The sequence below is a fragment of the Gavia stellata genome, chromosome 13 (genome assembly GCF_030936135.1).
Source record: "Gavia stellata isolate bGavSte3 chromosome 13, bGavSte3.hap2, whole genome shotgun sequence".
NCBI lineage: Eukaryota > Metazoa > Chordata > Aves > Gaviiformes > Gaviidae > Gavia > Gavia stellata.
In genome coordinates this window covers 7,371,202-7,396,418 of record NC_082606.1, presented here as the reverse complement: position 1 = coordinate 7,396,418, position 25,217 = coordinate 7,371,202, and the positions used below count along the sequence as shown (strand labels likewise).

At 36.9% G+C, this 25,217-nt stretch overlaps 1 protein-coding gene across 3 annotated transcripts in view; it reads right to left on the bottom strand.

The window, feature by feature from the left end:
• APBA2 (amyloid beta precursor protein binding family A member 2) overlaps nt 1-25,217 on the bottom strand; it is a 108,268-nt gene that overhangs the window by 18,936 nt on the left and 64,115 nt on the right. For 2 of the 3 annotated variants that reach the window (XM_059823738.1, XM_059823739.1), the window contains 5 exons: nt 16,752-16,832; nt 15,353-15,389; nt 8,464-8,609; nt 7,078-7,113; nt 5,374-5,460 (listed from right to left, as the gene is read on the bottom strand). In XM_059823738.1, the coding sequence (XP_059679721.1) occupies nt 5,374-5,460; nt 7,078-7,113; nt 8,464-8,609; nt 15,353-15,389; nt 16,752-16,832 (387 nt within the window). The remainder of the gene's footprint in view (nt 1-5,373; nt 5,461-7,077; nt 7,114-8,463; nt 8,610-15,352; nt 15,390-16,751; nt 16,833-25,217) is intronic. The other variant, XM_059823741.1, reaches the window with a different exon arrangement.

Genomic DNA, 25,217 nt, shown 5'->3' with positions numbered 1-25,217 from the left:
TACTTTGACATCATGTGAGTAAAACGCCTGTGTCCTGTTACAATGGTCACACGATGTGTGCACTTCTTGTGTGACAAAGAGGAGACTGTAGGAGGCTCATGAGAGGTAATTTCAATATCAGGCTGCCAGGGTAATTAATTCAGCTCTCAGACGTGGCTGGTGTGCCTTACTGAATCCAATCTGTTGCCATTGGTTGAACATCCGTGTTTTAAGGCAAAAAGGAGTCCAAATCCTATTTTTATGGGACATTTAAAATCTGAGCTTTATAGGTTTCCTAAACTGGATGCTGCTTACTTTAAGACCTTATGCTAAGTACTTATTTTAATTAAGACAAAGCTTTCTGTTGAAACAAAGACCAAGAAGATGCCTCCAAACATGCTTTGTTAGCTTTGTTTTCTGTCATTTCTTTACACGTTTTGCTATTGTAGAGATGAACTGTTCTCTTCTTTAAAAAACAGAAAGAGCCCATCTGAAAATTCCTTCTTGCTTGTCAGTTTGGAGGGTTTTCCAGACTTTTATTTATTGCTCAAACTGGAAACAACCAGAAGCATAATAGTTTTATTGATTAAACCAGCTGAGGATGTCCCCTTCCTCCCCCCCCCCCAACAGCTAAAAACATCCACCAATTCTGCCTGAATTGGAATAAAAAAATACTTATTATTGAATCAATTTGTTTCGCTTTACTTTGTGATCTCTGTTAGTTTTAAGTCAGTAAATTGCTCTCTGGTGTCTAAAATATCCTTGGTTCTTGGCCAAGACTGAGGTTGTCTCTACTGCTTTTGGCATCTGCTTGGATATACATGTGGATATTTCTAACATAAAGAAAGAAAAATTGACTACAGGTTTGCTGTTTGTTTTGTTGGGTTTTTTTAACTAAGAAGGCCTTTTTTTTTTTAATTATTTGCTAGTGGCCCTTGATATGTATCAGAATATCCCACTGAGCAGCATCAGGTCAGTTTTCATGTAACTCAATTATATTAGATGACTGAGATACCCTCCTTGCTGTGTCTGTAGTGGCAGGGTTTCCTTTGATACCTGATCTACCAAAAAAAACCCTATAATGTGGTATGAGATAATACATGATTTTCATCATTTACATAAGCAGCAGCATCTTTTACATAAACAGCTAGGTATTAGTTTACTATTAGTTAAACGAATCTCTAAGGCCTAAGAGAGAAAGACTGTTCCTCGTTGACAAGAGTAATTGTTTTAAGAATTTCAGTACAATTTAACTTGACAGAGAGAAAAATATAAATAATCATTGTTTCTTAGAACCACCTGTCTTACTGAAGACAATCACTACCCATAAAATTATTGTAATGATTCTTCTCAGGCTTGAAATAAAATGTTCTATGCTTATCCCTAAACTATGAATTAAGTGGTGATGGTTAAGAGACAGTTTGGGGGGCTGTCTCTAAGGGTTGCAGAGGCTCAGTAGGATTTATAGCACTTCTCTCAGTATGGAAAAATGTTTTATAATGGACATCTCTCAGCAGGATCTTGGGAGCTCTGCAGAGATAACTGCTTTTCAGCAGTCTGGACTAAGTATTCTGTAAGGATGTAATCATATGTGCAGTGTGCACAAGAGTGAATGGACTGGGAAAATGAATGCATTTAATCTCACCTGCCAAGAAAGCCTTTCTGTCTTTATCATCACACAGAAGTTACTCAAAGGGGGGTTTTGTATTTTCCCCTTGTAGGGGTGAAAGCAGTCATCCATCCACTCCCTCCCACCTTTTTCCTGTCTAATGCAATTACAGTTAGGAATAAGGCAAATAATATATAGTGACTGTAAACATATTTTTACTTTTGACTTACTCGTGACTTGATTTTTTCCTTTCTCACTCCATATTCCATTCCATTCTATTTTCCATTACCATTATCTCACTTTCACCCTCTCTCCTCCTTTGTTACTTTCCCATTAATCCCTCCACCTCTGCTCATCTGCTTCTTTGTTCTTTCCCTTATCCCTTTTCTAGTCCCATCCATTCTATCCTTGTTATCCTTACATTTGTCCTTAGAAATTCAGCTACTGTCTTGGCCTTTTTCAAAACCCCTGTTCTATCTTCTGTCCAGATTCCCCTTTCTCAGGCTCTCCCTTCCTTTCTAAGGAACTCTTAGAATCCTGTTTGTTGTCCCTCTTGAAACCCAAAGAGCACCAGAAGGAGGAAAACCTAAGCATTTTCCAAGCTTTCAAGTGATGTAGTCCTGTGGGAGTGTGAATTAGACACCCTACCGAGTCAGAAGATTTTACGGAACCAATCATCTACCAGAGGCTCTGCACATACACATTTGTGACCTCTATATCCATCTTCTTCTCTACTAGTTTTCCCAGTTGCTTCACTCCCAGCTTCTCTTCACTGAATGAGCAAGAAGATGGGAGAAGCTACTGTGATATTTCTGCTGTTTTCGTGCACTGACTGCAAGCCCATAAAGCTGTGGCAGTCAGGGAAGGAATTGCTCTCAGGGAAGGAATTGCTCTCATATGAAGCAGGCGTGTGGCCAAATCTAAGGTTGCTTCTACCACATATACTAAACAGGTGGTCAACTTGGGCTGAATATATTCAGTAACTAAATGCAAAAGCAACTAAAAAGTGGCAGGGGTGCCGTTTCCTAGTGTTGCTGAGGGCAACAGAATCACCAGGGCTGGTTCTGTTCCAACATGGCAGTACACCTTACTGGTGCTACTCAGCATTTTGAACCCTGCTTCATGTCATTTTTTAACTGAGAATTTTGCATTTTAAATCAGCTGCTACCTCATGTGAGCTACACAACACTACAGATGGATTAAAACACAAATGGCACACTGCAGAAATAGGGTTTATATAATTGATAAAGCCATGAAAGAACAGATTGTCTCTGCCAGCTGCCACACCAGCTGAAATAAACCTATGGTAATTACACCAGTCAGGAAACTTCACTAGCACTGAAAAATTACTACCAAGCCAAAAATGCAAAAGCATGCCGACAGCAATGCTAAAAAGTCATGGGAATAAATCTCTTACAGCTCCCTGAAAGACCCACTGTAAAAAAACCAAGCAAGCTAAAAACCCAGGGCAAACACCAGACAGCTTGTAATTATAATAATTTCCAATATTGCTGTTTTCATCTCGTTGAACAGCTCATACTAGACACCATTCCTCATGGTGCATTGCATTTTCTGTCACTAGAAATCGCAGGGGAATCAGGAGAATAAGATAACAGTTACTTTGACAAAATGTTTATGATCTGCCTCAAAGGACTTTCCTTTTTCATTTTTAAAAGGGTTGGTGTTCAGCTGAAATGCTAAACTATTTAAAGAATGGAAAGAGTGACTTCCACTAAGACTAATCCTTACACAGCAAAGAGAATTACCTATTTACTGCCATAGGTTCCAACTATAAACTGTAGCTCTTCATTTATCAATAATTGTTTGTAGTCATCTTTACACTGATAATTACTAGCATTTTATTTTCTGCTAATGCAAAAAGTAGTCCTAAGCTTTGGTAATATACTCTCCAGATGATGCATGTTTACCATGAGGTCAAAAAAAGGCTGAGCCATAACAAATAGTGCTATTGATTATCATGGATGAAATGTAGTATCAGGATGATTTATGGATGGCAGATTGTAACTACTGCTGCCCATGTTAGATGGAATATTTTACTCCGCATCTGGCTCCATCTCTTGGGAGTTCTAGTGGCATGTTAAGGACATCTGTTTATGTTAAAAGAAAAGTAATCCATTTCCTGGAGATACTATCATTACCCTCGCATTAAAAGATAGTAGCACTCTCTTAAATTTCAGGAAGAAGTAGGTGCCTTATAGTTTGCATTGTTAGAAAAACAAATTATATGCTAATTGAAAACAAAACAAAATCCTAAATGTAGAGTGCTACATTTGTCTTTATTGAAATATCTCCTGTAGTTTCAGCTCATTTCTTCAGTTAGCCATGGTATTTCTGAACTCTGATCTTATACACCAAGACACATGTTCAATAACCATTTTCTCTTTCCATCTTCCAAGTTGTTTATGAAAATATTGAACAGTACTACATCAAAGAAACCTGCTTGTGAGCCTCCCTCTGCTCTTTATCTCTTTATATTGCCATCTATATGGCAATATATCAGAAATAAGTACACACTCAGAAATTTTTTAGCCTGCTTGTATCTCTTGTATCTAGATGATATAATATATAAAATATTATATGAGATAAAAGCCTTATTTAAGTCAATAGGTGATGTGTGCTGCTTCTGTGCCATGGACAAATATATTCCCCGTCACAAAAGAAAACAATTGATTTGACGTGATTTACTTTTGACAAATCTGTGTTGACTCTTGCTTATCTCTACTCGTAAACTGCCTACAAAAGGTTTGTTTGTTTTGAGACCTTTCTGACAGTTAAACTTACCTATAATCTTTGGTCTGTTCTGCTGCTAAAAAAAAAAAAAAAAGTCTAAATACTACCTTCATAAGTTCTGGAAGAGTATCATTGAAAGGACGTCATAAGGTCACTCCAATCATTTTTCCAAATACTACAAGATGAATTTTCTAGTTTAGCTATATCTAGCTTAACTAAGCACTTTCTAAATGGTTTGTTCTTCAATGTAACTTGAGGTCTTGCCATTTTTGAACTGCTGTTAGCTGCATACAGTGGAATTTTTTAGTGAAGACTAAAGCAAAAAAGGTCACTGAAATCTCCCTTTTCAAAGCTTCTCCTATGAATGAAAATTTAAAGACTTCCTGTAAGTATGGATCAAAGTCTAAGAGATCTTGTGAGATTATTATACTAAATATTGGGATCCATTTATAAATTATATGTATTTAATTGTAAATTTCTTTTAAAAAATCCTTCTTATGAAGATCGCCTCTAATTGAATATATATATGTATTCCTAGACGATGAGGCTGATTATTGCTGTGGTCTCCAGATGCTTCTTTAATATGAATAATTAATAATTTACCTTAGGCAAAGAGGATGGTAGCTCAGATGTGATTTATGGAAAAATTGGAGGTTAAATGTTAAAAATGGCAAGATACGAATAGCTTAGTCAAAGCAGCAAATTACTTCTCTGTTAGACCGTAAATCTGGGTACTGAAACTGTTTCAGAGAAACAGGGTACATGCATTCTGAAAGATTTTTGAATATTTTCCTAAACTGAATTATAGATCTCAATAACATGCAGGCATTTTCCAAGACATCAAATAAGCAAAACTGGTCTTAGTATTACTATTTGGCAAATGGCAAGTGTTACAACAATAGCAGATCTAACACTGCCCTTTCTGAATATTCTCACAACAGTGAATTTATCCAAACGTAGTAAAGTTTCCCACTAATAGTAAAAAAGCGCAGTCTAACTCAACATTATTCTTGAAGATTTTAATCATAACTTACCTGTGTGTCTGCATTTAAAACTTTGATTCTTTGTGTGGAGATGAACAGATCCACTTCAGTCAAGGCCTGGGAATCTCCCTCTGAAGTCTAAAAGACAGATGTTTTGTTACAAGGGGAATTTTAATTTCCTCTTTAGAATGACAAATTCACTGATCACTTCAAGCATAATGTGATGTGAGGCAATCGTACTGTTAAACCACTACAAAGACGTCTATTCAAAGGTGTTTCTAAGTACATGCAAAGAACACATTTACTGCATAGAAAGAGTGAAGCATACTCTGATTTTGTGGGTAAGAGTGAATTCTTGGAGCCCGTGGGACTGACAGCTCAAGTACTAAAATTCTCTATTTATAGCCAGAACAGGAGAAAGAGTATGGCTGTTTCTTCCCCACTGTCTCATGGATGCACTTCAGTACTTGAGGCACCGGAAATGAGAAAGTAGAATTGAGAAAGTGACTTACTCCGCATCAGCTGCTTAGCCCTTGCCATCTTCAGTGAGCTCACCAAAAAAAGTGCAAGCTGGTGCTCACTACTGTGGTGGGTTTTAGGGTTTTTTTAGATTTTTAGTTCAGTTTTTTTTCTAGAAAATAAAGAACGGAGTGCTGAACTAATCTTTCTCTCATATCACAGCTAGCCATCAGCTGACTTTTAGACCTCAACTTCTGAGCACTGCTCACTAGGGAAACAGTTCCATACCCTATTAGAAAACATGGTCACAGAGCAAGTGGGATTACAGTGTAATGCCACATAGTTTCCTAAGTGTAACACCTGGCTCTGCCCACATGAGAAAGCAGGAAAGAAAGTGGCAAAGCAGCTGCTCCCTCTCACTGAAGCATCATCCAAGAGCTTACTTAATACTCTGAGTTCCAGCAGGAAACTATTTATTCCTCCAGGCTACTTGTCCACAGTGCACTGTTGCAACTGGTATTTAGCAGCACCCATGTTGGCAGCCTCAGAATAAAATGGCCACAGACTGTATCACCCTGTGCTAAAGGCAGGCATCAGTCTCCACATCAGAGACTAGTTCTTTGATGAAACACTGCAAGGGAATGATGTATTTGCTGCTCTTTTCTGTAGTTACAAAACCTGAGCTATGCCTATAATTCATTCAGATTAATTTTATTTGAATTAAGTCTCATCCAGCAAAATACACATACTTTGGCAGAGATTACTTGCATTGCCTTCATCTAAGACCATCAAAAAGAGCAACATTAATTTTAGTGATATTTTTGTCAACTGTACTTAGTTAACTGAAGTATAGTTTTTAACTGAGTGAAATGTCTCCTGTATGAATTGTTCCAGCTACTACGTGGTAAATATATTTTATTTGTTTTTAAGTATCGACAATAATTTAATAAATATACAGTAAGTCACAGGCACAGGAAATACATCTTACTGCTTTGGTTAGTAAAATAAACAAGCATTACATTAAAAAAATATGTCCTGCATAAACTTGGCTGTATATGGGGACTAAACAAATCACAGGTATTCAACAGAAGAAGAGCAGCAGACAGGCACTCTAGCAAATGACCAATGAAGAAAATGAGTTAATTTTATTCCATCCAGTGTTCTGCTACTTAACAAAGAAGAAACCAAAATGACAACTTCCTAAGGACCCATAATGAAATACACAACACTCCATGGAGAACAAGTACAACAAAAATGTAAGTAAACATTAGCATTCAAGAAAAACAGTTTACACACCGCTTTTTTCTTGATTTTAGCCGCCTTTTGCATCCTCTGAGGAGTAGCATAAAAAAAGAATGCAGACAGATGTACACACAAAGAAAGAGAAAAGACAGTGTGGGAAGTCAGGGAAACTTTTTGACTATGAATCCAGACTGTTAAAAAATAAAAATTTGGGGGCAGTGTGAAAAGGATATGCAAGAGAGAAAGATTTGTTTATTATCTTATGCAGTTCTCAAGCATAATTGGATTTAATGGCATTATGCATGTTGTCGATTGATTACAAAAAAATTGGTACCAGAGTGTTGTCTGTTAACAGCTGCTCATAACATTTATCCTGCTAAATATACAGCAGTCTAAACTGACAGTACCTGCACTGTTTTAAACTCAAGGTTTTCTATCCATATTAATCATACGTCTACGAGTAATTGTTGAACAAAACATAAGTCAAGCTCTCTTCCACGACTGTCTAAAGTAGTCAAGTATCCCTGACAAATTAGGATTGCTATTAACACACGAAACAGTTTTTAGGGAGTTGGTTGCCATAACAATTGCTTACTGCTTGAGACACCACAATATGCTAAATAGAAATTCAAAGGTTTGGAAAGTTTTAAGAACTGGATCTTTCTTGCCTTCCATTTGTTTCTAAATACTAAATCAATCATCAGTCATGACAGTCTCTTGCTGAGTAAATTATTTTCCCAAACTGGTTTCCTTCAAAAACATGACATATTTACCAATTAAATATTTTATTGACTAAGCACATAATTTTTCTATTAGCATTTAAATCTACCTTTTTCTAACCATGTGTTTATTTAGATGACGTATTTACAGCAGATGCACAAAAAATTGTAAAAGAAAAACCTCCTACTTGGATTATTAACCAAAAAAAAGCATTTTTTTAAACAGCTGTATGAAGCAGTCTATGCTACATTATTTACACAGAAATTGTTCACCATAAATAACACCAAATCCAAACACAATAGTTATGAATATTCTTGTCCTAAAAAAGTAATAAGTCAATATATTGAGAGTAATCTTCACGCTTTGTAGTAAGTTAAAGGAATTAATGACATAAGAGGAAAACCACAGTCAAACAAATATCCTGTGCTTTGCCTTTGGAATATTTCCTAATTGCAATATAAAATTTGTCTTTAATACTTGAATTCTTCATACAGCTTCCAAACAATTTTGAATAGACTTTGGAATAATTTATATTTTGTTCCTCAGAAATGCTGTATGTATTTTCATAATAAGCACTGGAAACTAACGGTATTTACAGTACTAGATCTAGACTCATGTAAGTGCACTTCAGAATAGGTTTGAAGCTGCAGATCCTGTACTGTTTAGAGATCAACTGTCAAAGTATCTGAGAGTATTCTACAAACCATAACAATCCCCTACCTTAACACGGCTCACTGCCTCTTGGGCCTGCATCATTCTTATGTTTTTGGAAGGGTTGCGCTCGGAGAGCAGCTGTGTAGAGCCCAGGTAGTTGGCTGCAAAGATGATTCCATCAATGAGGTCTTCAGGTTCACAAGGTCCTGGAACTGACATGAGACATTTACAGTTACTGCCCTTCAAAAGAGGGTAGAGATACGAGAAATTGAATAAAGGATATTGAGGCTTGCATAACCTTTTTAATACCTTTTCTAATATGAAACAGATGAAGAAATCCAGTGCAAAGTAAACTACGTTTTCCCCTATAATTATTTCCCAAAGAAACATATTAACCAAACATACAGTATTGTGCTGGTTTTCACTGGGGTAGAGTTAATTTTCTTCATAGTAGCTAGTATGGGGCCATGTTCTGGATTTGTGCTGAAAACAGTGTTGATACACAGGGATGTTTTAGTTACTGCTGAGCAGTGCTCACACAGAGTCAAGGCCTCTTCTGCTTCTCACACCGCCCCACCAGTGAGCAGGCTGGGGGTGCCAAGAAGTTGGGAGGGGACACAGCCGGGACAGCTGACCCCAACTGACCACAGGGATATTCCATACCATATGATGTCATGCTCAGCATATAAAGCTGAGGGAAGAAGGAGAAAGGGGGGGGCATTTGGAGTGATGGTGTTTGTCTTCCCAAGTAACTTACACGTGATAGAGCCCTGCTTTCCTGGAGATGGATGAACACCTGCCTGCCCATGGGAAGCAGTGAATGAAGTCCTTGTTTTGCTTTGCTTTGCGTGTGTGGCTTTTGCTTTACTTATTAAACTGTCTTTATCTCAACCGACGAGTTTTCTCACTTTTACTCTTCCAATTCTCTCCTCATCCCACTGTGAGGGGAGTGAGCGAGCGGCTGTGTGGTGCTTAGTTGCCAGCTGGGGTTAAACCATGACAAGGATTTAAAACATTGCATAATGGTTTGATTATGGAATTCTAGAGGAAAATAAATGCAAAATTTTTGCTATGCTGCACTGATAAATGTATTGGAAATACTTGTAAGTTTCAGAAATGCTAATTGATAGGTTCCTTTATCATAACTTTCTTACTGTTTATAAGTATGACTGTTACAGTGCATGAACTAAACTTCGAATACAAATTTGTGTGTCCACATTTTTTTGAGATGTTTGTAGAAGTACACAGTCCCCAAACATTATCTCTGGCAAAAGTACTGATGAACAATGGGCACAAAGGTGTACTTTGCTTCAGCAAAAGGCCACCATGAAACTTAACAGTTAAGAAAGTTTAGGAAACAAGAAAAATAGGCATCTTGATGCTATTTAGTCATGGGTAAGGCCTGAATTCAGAGACTGATAGAAAATACAGTTCCCAGGCTGGTACAGATTGTATAAACTGAGAGCTGGAGAAACATGCTTCAGTACAGGAGTTCAATGAAACATTCATGGTCTAATCAATGGCATCTGCACAAGAGGTCATACAGCCTTTTCGTCTGAAAGCAGGGAAGTCATAGAAGGCAGTCATGGAAAAGGAGCACATGGAAAGAGTATGAAAAATTTCACTTTAAAAAAGAGAGGAAAATAGTGCTATTTAAAAACATTTTGATATTTTTAAAATTTTAGCCTTCATTCAAGAAAATGCCTTTGCATACACTTAGTATTAATTACATAGCGACTCTTGTGAGATTCTAACATTAACTTGTATTTTGCAAGTTGTTTCTTTCCAAGGATGAAAAAGAGGGGGCAGGGAGAAGAGAATAAAGGTTAGTATTTATATCGTACTGGGACTATGCTCATCATCCCCTTTATTCAGCTGTTAAGCTTTACATCAAGTTTGATTAGATCAACAGTAAAGAACAGTCATTCCAGAATTTGGCTGAAATCTCTTGACAGTGAATATTTTCTGTTCCTCAACAGTTTTATAAAAGAAATTTGCTTTGAGCTGTATCAACTTGCCAAGCTGCTAACACATTTTTTTGAAGTACACCAATCTCATGTGTGAGGAGAAAAATGACACTGAAGGGAAATGCTAATTTAAAAAAAAAGTTTTCTTGTACAGTGCATTAGTTCAATCTATTTACAATCAATTGGATGTGGAAGATTAATATGTGGAGAAGGAAAAATATATGGCATGCTATGCTGATGAAATCTACTGAAATAGTGGTTTGCACATGTATCTTTTAGTGAGCATTCCTATCCCTTGTTTTCCTGTTCTAATTTAGAAAAAGTCTTCCAACAGAAAATAAACTTGATTAAAAGAAGTGACTTTCTTCTTCAAGCAATGTTGCTGACACCTATACTTCTGTGCAGACCTCACACTCACCTGCTGGAAATGTCAACCCCCAGCAAAAAAACCCAAACAGTTTGTAATTCAGTAATCAAAGTATATAAACACATGTACATATTTATACCAGTCCTGCACTCTTCAGAGTCCTGATATTAACTAACAATGCTCACACAAAATGGAGCTATTTGTTTTGCTAGCAAAAACTGCAGTTTCAAGCTTTGAAAGGATAATTGTATAACACAGGAGGACGTGTTTTGCTTTAGATCACATCCATACAAATCCAGTAATTGTTTGGATCTTCATTATGACTCAGAATAGAATTCTGTGGAATTTAAAATTCTCAAAGTATTGGGAAAGAATAAAAAAGTATCATTACCATCTCCACTGAAGTGTGAAAACCCCCAATGAAATCCTTGGGAAGCTACTAATTTAAAAAGTCACTGAAACTCTTCATGAAGGCCAAGTCTTTCAATCCTTCAAAAAATGATCCTTGTTCCTGCAGCACTAATTCACCGAATGAAATCAAAGAAAATGAAAATTCCACAAGAACTCCATTTACTATATCTCTGTTCCTTTTTGCTTACATCTTTGTACCACTATATTTTTCAGCAGATGGATGATGTATTCTATATGGTTCCTCTTCTGATGATGTTATTCATACAACTTTTCAGGCCTAAAACTTAGTCTCATACATCTATACTTTCTTCAGCATGCAACAAAATATTAATGATGTATCATATTGACATCTTGTTTCAAGAGTAGCAAACAGGGAAATTAATTAAAGATGGGAATTTAATGTTAAGTTAGCAAAACTTCCATTAGATACCTGCATCAATGAGCTCATTCAAAATTAAAGTGGCTTTAATTTTGTTTTCCTTCATTCACTTCACGCTAAGTAAATCAGGCTAAATTGAATCAAGGTTGCTTTAACTCTGAAATACGCTTAACCCACATAATGTTTAAATCAGTTTAACTAATTTAGATTCATTTTCTTGAAATATTTTGCATGTCTGAAGACAAGTAGAATTGCAATTCTTGGTACAAATTCTAATCCAGTCATTACTACATCAAGGAAAGAACAAAATTCTAAGACTTTGCCGGATTTGTCAACACAAAAAGTTATGCTCATTATTTAAAACATATCAATCCCTTAATCTACTTCCTTTCCTTCCTAAAAGCTCTGGCTGAACTCAGGAATGCTTGTTTTCTCTTCAATTATTTTCAAGAATGTAGAATTTGGCCCACTTCTGGTTATATCAGTGCTTTATACATATTTGAGCAAGATATTTTGTCTTGATTTCCAAGTCATTGATAGGCTATGTCAAAGGCATTTCCCTTTCAAAGACATATTTAGAGATCTCTTTTTACATATACACTGCTAGCATCTCTGAGCATGAAACAGTAATCCCACCGTATCTTAGGGGTCTGTGAAATTAAGGATTGCTACAAAGGAAACAACAAATTCTTCTCATGTCTTGGCTGTTTGGTGACAGCAATGGTGTTTTTGACTAATTTGTCTGAAAAACTTCTTAAACATGGAAATAACCTACAGTTTCAAGCAATTTTATTATCCTAATTTTATTTATTTGGAATCTTTAAAGATTGGGGTTTTTTTGGTTGCATATGGTTTCATCATCTCTTCATGGCATTAGAAAGTGATTTTTTTTGCAGAATCATTACACTAGCAACAAATTCTGCAACATCATGTATAAAACAACAGCACGTATAAAATGCTTATAGCAATAGCTAATACAGAAAAAAAACCAAACCAAAACAAAAAAAGGCACGTTGGGCAGAAAACATTTCCAACATACATTTCCCATCATGAAGGCAATGTAAGCAGTTGTCTGGTAAAATACGACATTTGTTGGAAGGATGGCACGGTTTTGAAAATTGCCAGGGTCAAATTGGGTTACCTGACTTTTTTCTTCCCTTACCTCTGACTGCTTTAAATAATACAAAAATGCAGACTTGGCTGAGGTCCCAGCTCATCAGAGTACTTAAGCATGCCCTTGACTGTAAGCATGTGTAAGGCTTACTGATGAGGAAGGGAAGAAGAAAGCAATAGATTTGAAACTTGAAGACTAGTTCGGTGTGAACAAAGATTGGAATTTTATGTTGAGTATTGATGCTTAAACGTAAGATGACTGTTTCTGAAAAATCTAACTGTAAATTCCTGCACTATCTTATCAATGCAATAGAGATTACTTGGTTTTCTGCTGATCTATTAATGCAACAAGTATAAACATACTTCTAGACTAAGTAGACTAGGTCTAAACATTTTTGAATTAACTGATCTTTTGTAGTCATAAAATAAGAAAAATAATACTCATTCAATAATTCAGCATAACTGAATTTAATAATCTGTTAGGAACATATTTTTGTATTTATCTAAAATCATGTGTAAACCAAGGATTCAGACAGTATTTGGAGACCACGCTCAGAGCACAGAAGCACCTTCAACTTTCTGCTGAGAACCATCATACTCCATGAAGTCACTGAGACCTTAGGGTGCGTGGCACTGCAGCAGATTTTGCATAAGGAGTAAATGGACACAGGGTATATGTAACCTTGCAGAATGCCTATCTACAAGTTCCATGTTTTGGCCGATTTCTTTACTTCATCGTGGTTGTGACTGTGCAAGGGAATGAGATTTATGGTGATAGGACAAATACAGAGAACAAAACAGCCAGAACCCCTGAACATGGAACTAATTACTATTGCTAGCATGTAGTGGTGCTACTGCTGAAACAATTATAATAGCAAAAGGACACATTTCCAATATTTTCTTGTGCCTGTCCACATGGCATGTAAAAAATATTACATATTCATAGAGATATAGATAGAGCTACTGTAGTAGGAGTCATGCTGAAAAAGTTAAGTGCCTGAACAGTTGAATATGAGTCATGAAACTCAGGGAAGAACAGGGAGTGTTAGCTGGCAGAATCTTTTCTTATGTGCAGTAGGGTTCTCTTCCTTTTGGGACTCTACATACAAATTAATAATAAAAACTGTGTTTTTATTTGAATTCAGAGAGCAGTTATGTTACCTATCATAAGCTCCTAGTGAGCTACATATTTATTTGTATTAGACAATGCCGTATAATACCTGCAACAGAAAAAGCCTAATAGGTAGCTTATCCTCCCATACTGTGCAACGAAGAAAAAAAATCAGAGAAAGCAAAATGACTGAACTAAAAAAAAGTATTATGCTATCTAAAAGAGTACACTGACCCCCTTCCAACAGACTGGTGAGCTGATTGGTAAGAAAAGAAAAAGACATAACCTTTTTATCCCAATAAAATTAAAATGTGCAGTTGTATCTGCAAGCACTGTGAGGGGTGAATTTTCTAGTCTGTTTTAAGGCTCTACTCATGCTGGCATTCCTTTATAGTTGTCCAGTATATAAGAAGTAGATGCTTATTACAAATTATCAGCTTGCTTTCTTGTCTCCGCTACCTTTGGGGAATGCATTTAATTTACCTCTATTTAGGGTCTGTTAGCCAGTACATGCCAAGTGTTATGTGTAATTTCCTTCAGATGTCAATCTGTGTAAAAAGGGCAATCTTTGAACTTTTCATTTGCCCCTCTCCATTTGGGGGTTGGAACTAGATGATCTTTAATGTCCATTCCAACTCAAACCATTCTATGATTCTAGCTCTTCAAGGAAATGACTAAAATCAGAAGTGGCTAGTCAAGCTGATTAGATCAGGGAATAGAAGAAAAATGTGTTGAACGTTCTAGTATTACTCTAAATCGCAGTAAGTTTTCCCTGAATTGAAAATTGCATTAGAAATCAAGTTTTTAACATTCATTTATGGTTTCCATTGTGGGGAAAAGTGTGTTCATGGCAGATCTAAGGAGTCAGATCTTTAGAAATTTCCTACTGTCTTTTCTCACTTTACAGTGTAGACATTTCCTTTGCAGGAAGAGCTGTATGCATTTTCCCCATACAAAGTTCTTCAGCTGTCTGTGAATCAGAGAATGATAATATTTTCCAGTATAATCTCATTTTATCTCTGCCCACCTTCTTGTGTTAATAAATTTAATTATTTTTCTCCAAACAGAAAATATGTAATAGCAGTACAAAGGAGACTGAAGAAATACATGAAAGCATGGTTCTCCTAAGCAGAGGATTGGATTACCAATTTTTTTTCAGATAAGGAGAACCTTTCTGTTTGTGCCAAAAATTGAGATACCCAGAGTGCACTAACAGCCGTCACATCAAAGTGATACAGGGGCTGCTCTGAACAGTTAAATGACTCCTTCCTCTACAGAAGGCCATGAAGAACAGGGTGCTCTTATACCTTCATAAATGTCCACCCTGCTGGGGCCCACTGTTACCACCTTTTTTACTCCCTTACAGATTTGTAGCTGCCTCCATCTTCACCGTAATCCTTCTGAGAGCTCTATCTGCACCTCCTTTTTATTACCACCAGGCTCCAAGTGCCACAGGGGGGTAAGAAAATGTTAAATACTTCAATACTTGAACTTTTCAGCTGTATTCTCTTGGGTTTGACTGGTTTTTAGAACTGTGATCTTTAAAATATATTAAAGCATTTGCTTCCATTTTATCCTACTTTAACTATTGATGACGTAAAACTTACCATCAACAAAACTTGGAAATGAAGACACTTTCTTTGTCTGTTGAGAAATAAAAATGGTATAGTTGTAACAAAATAATTTTCACAAACTGAGGTGAATTCATATTATACTTAAACAGCTGGCCATTGTTTATAAAAAATCAAATTTCTCTGTATAACTTCTGCATAGCCACTATTTAGTACAGTGAAACACATTGCATCACAGTAATTAACCCAACCTAACTGTTACATAGGGATGTTTACCTGGAATCTCAAAGCATTTTAAGCAGATCCCACCACACAAAAAAATAGGGGAGGTTGGGGGGAAGAACATGAAAACAACCTAGGAAGTCAGCTGTCAAACGAGCAATACAAACTGCAATTCCCAGTCCAGTAGTTTGTCCACTAGATCACATTGCCTATTAATGATATCCCAAATTTCCAATTAAGAACATTCAACAATACTTTACAATGCAAGACTCTGGATCAGTGAATAAAAAGAACTGTCACTGATTGCACAGTACGTAGCATTACACTTAATCTCAGCAGGGGCCACAACAGTGCTCTTTTTATGCTACTGCCTCTATTCTCAAGAGTCCTTCCATTCGCTTGTCTTTTGCCAGCCTCCTCAGGCATTCCTGTTTCCAGGAAAGAGGCTGATTTCTCCATTACAGGAAAAGGCTTTAGAAATGTGCCTCTTCATTAATGTAACAGGCTACAGGCTAAATATGTTATATGTTTTTGAGATAACAGACTTCTGCTTTTAAGTCTGAATTTCATTTCATTGTGTCTAGCCTCAAGCATAACCTCATTCTACATTCTTGGATGTCTTCTTTGCTCCAGTCTTCAGTGACAAGAGCATGTCTGCCTATCACTGCATCTTTTTCACAGCTGACTGAGCCACGACACATCTTATCACGGAGGCCACTCAAAAAGATGTGAATCATTTCAGCCCTCAGCACTGAATGATGTGCTTGATATTAGGGGTTATTTAAAGAGAATTATTCCTGTGGGAATTAAGCAGTCCTTTGGTTTCAAAAACTGACATTGCTGGGGGTGGGGAGGGTGTGAAGAAAGAAAAAAAGCAGAAGCCCATTTCTTTTTGATGATACTTTTACTCTCTAATAATCCAAAAAGAGAATTTCTGAAGTATTCTCCCTATTCTGTATGTCATCAGAAAATTTTAGGCTTGAGTACAGCCATGGACAGTTACATAAAATGAATGTGGCAGCAACAGATTCATGGGTATAGTTTAAAGACTTTTTGGAATATGCAGATGTGGTATTTATTGTCAGTTCAGGAAAAGAAACAGAGCCTAAGTACATGTGTGTGAGAGGGAGAAAGCTGACAATTAGGTGCCTGCTTTCTCTCATGGAATCCTGACCGCAGGAAGATAGGCAGCAGAACAGCCTAAGGTACCTACCTCGGGTGTATTATTATTGTCAACTGGTCCATTGAGGTCTGAACGCTGTTGCTTCCTTGGCTGCTCTAAACCATTGCAAATCTATAAGAAAAAGATAAGAAAGGATTTCAAATCCTTTTGTCTTCTGAAGACCTTCAAAACAAAGTAGAGATTTCAGTGGAAGTCCATGGTGCAAAGGTAGTCAGAAAATTTTCACTGGATTAAATTACTTTCAGAAAATTTTAATAAAAAATCATAAACCATTAACATATGAAACTGTATTTAGTATGTTCTCCATTATGGTAGTCATTGGTCATGAAGCTGTTCTGTCTAGTTTTTTACATGTAGTTATTTATATGTATTTACATGTAGTTATTTATGTGCAATCAATATGCATTACTGATACTAAAATATAGTAACGTGCTAAAATAGTTGGAATTTCCTATTGTAGTTTAAGAAATATGAGATTCATATAAAAATGTTGAGCTGTTTAATTATAATAAAAGATCTACTTTGATGTAAATAATAAGACATTTCAATTATCATTAAGTAGCAGTTACACTACTGATATAAATTTAAACTAAATTATTTTATTTCAATGCAAAATTTTCACATGAAATTAAGCTAAATGCTGACATGTTCAGATTGTTCAGAAACCAAAATCAGAATTTTTAACTGTGTTTATGCTCAGTACCAGACAAAATTAAAATAGTCCTAACAGCCACCTCTGATCTGAAAAACAGAATCCTAGCAGAGAATATAGGATTCTCTGTTCATGGGAGATACCTTATGACATCTCCCTCCTTTGGGGCCACACAAATCTACAGGATGCTGGCAGCACAGCTTCAGGCTCCTGAAGAAATGTAAAAAGGAAAATATAAAACCATACACAAGGAAAATACTAAGTCTTTTAAGCCATGGAACACTCTTTTTCTTCTAAATTCCAATATTCTGAGGGTCAGAATTTCTTCTCCAGACCTGACACAAGTCACAGAACACCAGCACCCAGCACAGGGAGTGCCCGTGTCAGACGTACCAAGAAAGGGAAGTTTTCATGACTCAGAGTTTCAGTGTTAGAAATCTGGAAAACCAAGGTGATTTCTGGAATAAATTTTTATAGTTTAGGATATTTCGCTTCCCTTTTTTCTCTGTTTCCCCATTAAGTATAAAAAAGAGTGCCTAAATGCCACTGCCATTGTAAGGCTTCACAGATAAGAACTTGTATCAACAATTGTGCAAATGAAAAACACTGAACCAGTATTATTTCAAAGGGTCAGCCTGAATGTTACGTGTGAACGTAATTCCTTGTCTTCTGACTTTCAAATGCAATATGTAGCTGTAATCAAAGAAAGTGTGCATGTTCATCCCTAGACAAATTATTCCCTATGAGTAATATTTAGTCAGCTGAACAAAATGTGCTAATGAAGCAAGGACATTAGAGCTATTAGGTCAGTAATGCTAATTCTCAGGTAAAATAACACGTACAAAGCAAAAAGTCACCCAAATAGTAAGCAGGATTTTAGGAAAGAAAAGACTATCTATCTGAGATACACACAGAGCACCAAGACTTGGGGACCCGCTGACTAGTGCCCTGGCTAGATGGCTGTAGTAGCTAAGAAGCTTACCATATCCCTGCTTATAAATGCTATTCTGTTTGAGACAAGACAAATGTAATTATATTGCATGGCTAAGCTAATATGGAGCAATACGTGTTGATGTGCAGTGAAATATATTAATAAGGTAAACAAATATCTAGAGGGCTTTAATAAAACAAGCGTAATAATTGTACATTATTCCCTAAAATAGTAGATCAAGTATGCTTTAAGCAGGGAAAATGACATGGCCACAATGAAGATACATTAAACTGTAAACAGTGACAGCAAATTATTAACTCCAATATGTACAACAGAATGTTAATACTTTTAAAGCTTTGTCAGTTCTGATTACCACATACTCAACTGAACTGAAAATGCACCTGCTTATGAAGAAAGAATTGGTTGATTGGTTTGTAAGCATACCCTGGGTGCTGTAAACTTTATTGAAACATGTGTCTGTCACAAATCTTACATGTTGATGGACTTACTCAGCTCTGGGGATCGTAATACCAATCATGCTCTTTGGTGATAGCTGCATATATAATTCCATATAGTCTTAATATAAAATATGACTAAACACTTGGATGACATTTCGTTTTTGATTTATACATAGCTGTAATTTACTGGAGTTCCTATTTTCAGGATTTTAGGAATATAAACAAGCCTTGCTTGTTTATTGTTTCCTAGTCACATATGCAGAATATATGTGTCACACATGTAGTATATATGTTGTTACTGTGTATTGGCTGGGTTCCAAAGAGAAGTCTGTGCAGAATACATGATGAGTTGGGATTAATCACATCACCTCTACAAGGAATATAATACATGTTTTTACTTACTATTTGGTGTCTGTACATGAAGGCCAATTTTTTTTCCCAGTGCTTCCTGGGAAACGCATAAAAAAATGTGTTTAGGAGCCCCAGCCTAATTAGGCAGGATCTCAGGTATAAAGAATTCTTCCATTTCTTTTATGCACATCTGTGGACACACTATGTTCTGCCGCTGGCTGATCTATTAACACTTTTTGTTCTTTAAAAGTGGTATGATGGGGAGGGGAGGGTGTCACTGTGAGCACTTCCTCCAAACAAAGCTGAGTGTAGTATCACATTCTTGACATCTTCTCAGCTTTGGAGTGTAGCACACCCTATGTCTCTTCATGAGCAGCATGAAACATCGAGTAGTCAGTCAGGAGAGCTGTGCATGTCTGAGACTTTCTGTGCCCAACATTTGCCAGCAAATATGTGGGCTGCTACAATGACCCTTTACAAAATAAGCGTTGAGATCTTCATGCTAAAGAAATGTTTGCTAACATGGTATCCCAGAAGGAAAGGGCAGAAAGAAGTACGGGGAGAAGGGCTTCCCTTTCTTTCCATAAGACTTACAGTGTCAAAGGAGAGAACTATGCAGAGTAGGCATGGTTGTATCTACCGTACACAGCTACAAACCATGTAGTCTTGTACGTATGGAAGGAGATGCTTCTAGGCCAAGGATGAAGGGACTGTTTTGGAGCTTCTTTATGGAATCGTTTTTAGAAAAATTCTGGTATTCAGTGTGGCCTGGAGGTTGATTCATGCTCCCAGGTGATCTGACCAATGTGAAATAAATTACCATACTCGATATTTGCTTTCTTCATGTTTCTTAGAGTTTCTAATTTATATTGTTAAGTGTTACAATAGCTAGAAAAATCACATTTGAGGGAAACATTTATAAGGTATTATAAATACTTTATACTCTGACTTGCAGTTTATAATAGGACCTAAAGTTAAACTGGAAATCTGGAATTGACTGCACACTAACACAGAGGTACAGCTAAGTTAAAAGTCTCTTATCCTAGGATGAGATTCTGATAAGAGGACAGATTCTGCAAAGGAAAGATATAAAAATATTAAAATATTAAAGGTGTAGTGTTACTAATACTTTTGCCTCTGAGCAAGTACTGAGGCAGCATCCAGCATCATGTCAAGAATCATGAGGCAGCAGAAAATGCCATCTTTAAGCTGAGAGGAAAACCAGACTCTACTTATTTGAGGTCACTGAAGCATCTATGCACATCTTTCAGAAATAAGCCTACAGCTCTACCCATGCCCTGGCTTGCCCTGTCCTGATGGCTAATTGCCAGGCCTCCCTCCTCCCACCAATCTTGCAGGGCCCCTCCCAGCCAACCAGGTCCCCTTTATAACCACACCTTCCTCTTAGCTGGAGGTGAGAGTTGGTAGTGATTGAGTTTTGTTGTTTCTTAACATTACTAGTTGTTTACACCAGTGTAAGCTGTTTAGCTTTTCAGTCAAAAGCTTATCTGGGCAATACAGTTCTCCTCAAAGTTGCTGATGAAGCACTTTCCTGCTAGAGAACATTCTGTTGGAAACCAGCAGGTTAGTACCTTTCTTGATTTATTCAGAGGATTAATTTGTCTGAGAGAGGAATGAGATTAGCTTTTTCAGAATTGATAATGCTTTTTGTAAAGAGTTGGTAAGCAAGCACTGAGTGCAGCTCAAAGGTGTGGTAAAGCTTTATTACTATGTTTAAACACTTGAATAATGAGGTTTATGATCTGTACCTCTTTGCTGATCTGATCTCTTTACTAGCAATACTGTTCAAATATTATCACATAATGTGTTTAGAAACCAATGTACTGGCTTATGTATTTTGAAACTCATCTTGAAGACTACTAAGCTTCTTGGAAAAGAGCTGTTTTGTGGTACATTGACTAGATTAAGTTACCTGTTACACAAGTAAAGCAACAGATCTAATTGACTTTTCATCCAGGTTTGTCGCCTCTTTCTAGAACAAAGGTAAAGCAGATGGGTATTGTTATGTGACAATGTTATGTTTGTCATTTAAAGTCAAAACTTCAGTTTCTAGTTTCAACTTCTGTGATTTCCTGTTGGTTTCTGAAGACAGTTTATCATTGGGCCATGTGTCCTCCTGATATTTAAATACTACTATGTTTCTATAAACAGATCAAGGTACATCTAAAACATCTTTTTGAATCAATAGGTGGTAACCTAGTAACAAGTCTATTATGGTGGTACTATTCCTACTAGACTACATGACTGAAGTAACTTATCTTGTAGATGCTGGTGATATGTACTGTGAATGGCTTAATGTACCCTTACTGAGCTGGTGCATTAGTTATTGTAACATCAGTGACATGCTATTGTCAGTAGGAGCAATTTGACCCAGCAGGATACCCTTACAAAGATAGAATCTGAATGAGGCAGTTCTTGACTAGCTGAAGGATTTCTCATTTTGATCACAGAAAAAAAGGCCAGACTTCACAGTCTATTCTCTCACAAAGATTCTATTACTTACGTGCTAATTTAGAGGTGGTGCTAGCACATGTCAGAAGTGAAGAGGAAAATATTTGTAGAAAGGAGTAGTTCCAAGTAAGCAAGTCAAGTTAGAGTATGGAACTGGTGTTAATGAAAAGAGAAGAAGCTAAAGTAAGTTGAGACCTAAGGATTCCACAGAAGAATTTCAATACTCTATCCACTTTCAATAAACATTAAAACAATCACCAATAGATTTTTATCATCTTAAAGAACTAGAGGTTTTTTGTCCTTGCATATATTTAAAACTGAGAGCCAGCCATGGTAAGAGTTTCAGAGAAATAGCTGTGCTGAATGGTGCATTTTTACATAGATGTAATTTGGAGTGCATGCTGCCTTCTGCTTTAAACTTCCCAGAGAAGACTCTGTCACTAATGCATCTTTAAGAGGCATTGATTTTGCTGTGTCCTGGTGTTGGGAGTTTATAGCTAAAAAGCCATGACTCGGTCAATTAGCACAGAGAAACTGGTTTTGTTTGGGAATGTTTGGACTGGTTAGCACTTCTCAGTAAGTACTTACACTTGCTAAGTTTGGGAACTGTCACTCAGTAATAGCTATTTAATACTTCTGCCCCACAGCTGCCTAGAACACATGGGAGAATGCAGCAAGCTTTTTAAATATTCTTTATTTACACCCATTTGTGTTTTCCACAAATTCTACCAAATGCATCCCATACTACTCAGACTGAATTCCAGTAGGATATTTCTAAGATACAGGTTTTCTAAAATGTCTATCATAGCTGCTTCAGACTGTTCTAAGGGTGAGATCTTTTATGGAGAAAAGACTCCTGGATTTGGGCTTTTTGCAGCAGAAAAGCACTATGCCCATGCCAAGAGAAGGGAATAAACCTCAAATATTTTTGTCAATACTGAGCTCTACTAGTGCAGGTAAACAAAACACAGTAGCAGCACTGATGTGTGCAAAACTGCTGGAGAACAAACTGAGACAAAAGAAGACTTTGCAAAATTTTCTTTCACAAATTTTTTTGTTAGTGATATTTTATCTGTATCTGGATGTCCATGTTGAAAAAGTGTAAGGGCATAGCCTATATGAAAGTTGTGAAATGAGACTAACGCTGCAGAAGCTCATGGGGTCCCTACCAGGGGAGTTTGTATGAGCACATTTGGTTAGGTTATCAAATGTATGCCAGTGATATGAAAGTATGATTGAGAAATGAGAAGCAATAAGATTCATGTGTCACAGGCAGCATCATTAGAAAGTAGACTTCCCTCTAAGGTCCTTTTATTAATGGTGGTAATGGCAAATCCCTGTTTCTTCAAAAGGCTATAGGTGAAGGTAGGGTGTTGGAGCTGTTAAAAACTTTATCTTTTATTGTTGGTAAATAGATCTGCTTGAATAGGGTAAAAGAGAATAAGCATACTCAGGAGTCTGCAGTCTGAAATCTAAATAGGTGAGACATGAAGAAGAAAGGGCTGATTAGATGGTCAATGCTCAAGTGTTGAGTCCCATAGTCATCTTTAGTACCCACTTATCAGAAGTAACTCTCAGGCCATGCCACTGCCAATATTTCATAAAAGCCTGACTCTAGTGGGATGAAAAGAGTAAAATGACACATATGAGGTTCCAGAAAGGAGGAATTATTTAATTATGAGTCCCATTACTGCAAAAGACATCTTCCATCGATATTATTTCAGCTGCTGTCCAATGTTTTACTAACTTTTTTCTTGACTGCTTCTACCACTCTTTAATTATGCTACCTGACTGTATAGAGTTAGCATTAACTTAGTATTAGTAAATAATAGGCAATGCTGTCATTCTCTGCAGATGTCTTATGGGTACAATAGTAGAAACTAAAGTTCCAAATGCTGTCAGGGAGCAGCAGGATGGGCCTGGGACTGCCCCATACCATACTGCTTTGATGGAAGGAAGCAGGACAGGGTATGTTGCAGCGAACTGATCTGGAGACAAGGTTTTTGTGGTTCAAGCTTTGGTTTAGACCAGGCCCTTGTTCATGCTTTGTGCAGTACAAGTAGTCATCTGCAACAGGAGACTACTAATTTTCTACCTAGTAAACATGTTCCTAGATTGATTATTAGTGTGCCAAACAAATAATATTCTAGCTAAACTTGAAGCTATGCAAATGTAATAGCATTCCAAAAAGAAAAAAACTTCAAGTCAACAGCAACTACTTTTGCACAGGAACATCACATTAATTTAAAATTTCTGGTCATACTGTACACTAGTATCAGTTGAATGAGCCATTCAGTTCCTCTTCCTCCTTATTCCCCCCAAGGATATACCTAAGTCAGTTAATTAATGTTTATTTTACAATAAAAACTGTGATAATTCAGAAGAATTACAGCAATAGGGTCTCTGACCATATTCAACTTCTCTGCATGAAGCTGAAACATATAAAATGAAATTATAAGCAAAAAAGAAAATTTCTTCATGTGTCAGATACATTAACAATTGGCTCAGTCTGAGATGACTAAGCTGTCAAATGGGGGTGGGGAAAACTCCTAGCTTGAGGAAGTTGTTAAATTTGAGTTGTGTCATAAAATGCTGAAAATATTTAGTTTCAATTTCATAGATGTAATTCCTTTTTTTAAATAACATAAGCACAGAAAACCTCCAAGAAATAAAAGTTGTGCTAACCAGTGAGTTAGAGCAAATATACACTCTAAATGTATTCTAGGTTTCCCTCAGGCTTGTCTAGTGCAAACCCTCTTCTGTATTTCCCTAGAGGTACTTACAAATTAAGGCTCATACAAGCAAGCTCATATATCCCCAAAGTTTTCAAGGGTGAGCATGTATATTTAAGACTGGAGACTGACCCACACTGAAAGTAAAGTAAGATGCTTACTTTGTTTCCCATTCTCTGTAGATTGTTGTGTTTTTCTTAGGAGTGACTACTGTTCTCTGGTGACCCATTGCTGAAAGCAAACCCAGCAGCTGGAACCTTTAAAATTACATTTGTCTACTGGTTATTTAATATTTTGTATGCAAGAAAATTCTTAGCATTTACCATGGGTTAAGAATTAATAATTATATATTTTTCAAGGTATGTAAAAATGTATTGTGTATCAGTGTGCTGGTTTTGGCTGGGGTAGAGTTAACTTTCTTCATAGCAGCTAGTATGGGGCTGTGTTTTGGATTTGTGCTGGAAACAGTGTTGATAAAGCAGGGATGTTTTAGTTACTGCTGAGCAGTGCTTACACAGAGTCAAGGCCTCTTCTGCTTCTCACCACCAGCGAGTAGGCTGGGGGTGCACAAGAAGTTGGGAGGGGACACAGCTGGGACAGCTGACCCCAACTGACCAAAGGGATATTCCATACCATATGACGTCATGCTCAGCATATAAAGCTGGGGGAAGAAGAAGGAAGGGGGGGACATTTGGAGTGATGGCGTTTGTCTTCCCAAGTAACCGTTACGCGTGATGGAGCCCTGCTTTCCTGGAGATGGCTGAACACCTGCCTGCCGATGGGAAGTGGTGAATGAATTCCTTGTTTTGCTTTGCTTGCGTGTGCGGCTTTTGCTTTACCTATTAAACTGTCTTTATCTCAACCCACGAGCTTTCTCACTTTTACTCTTCTGATTCTCTC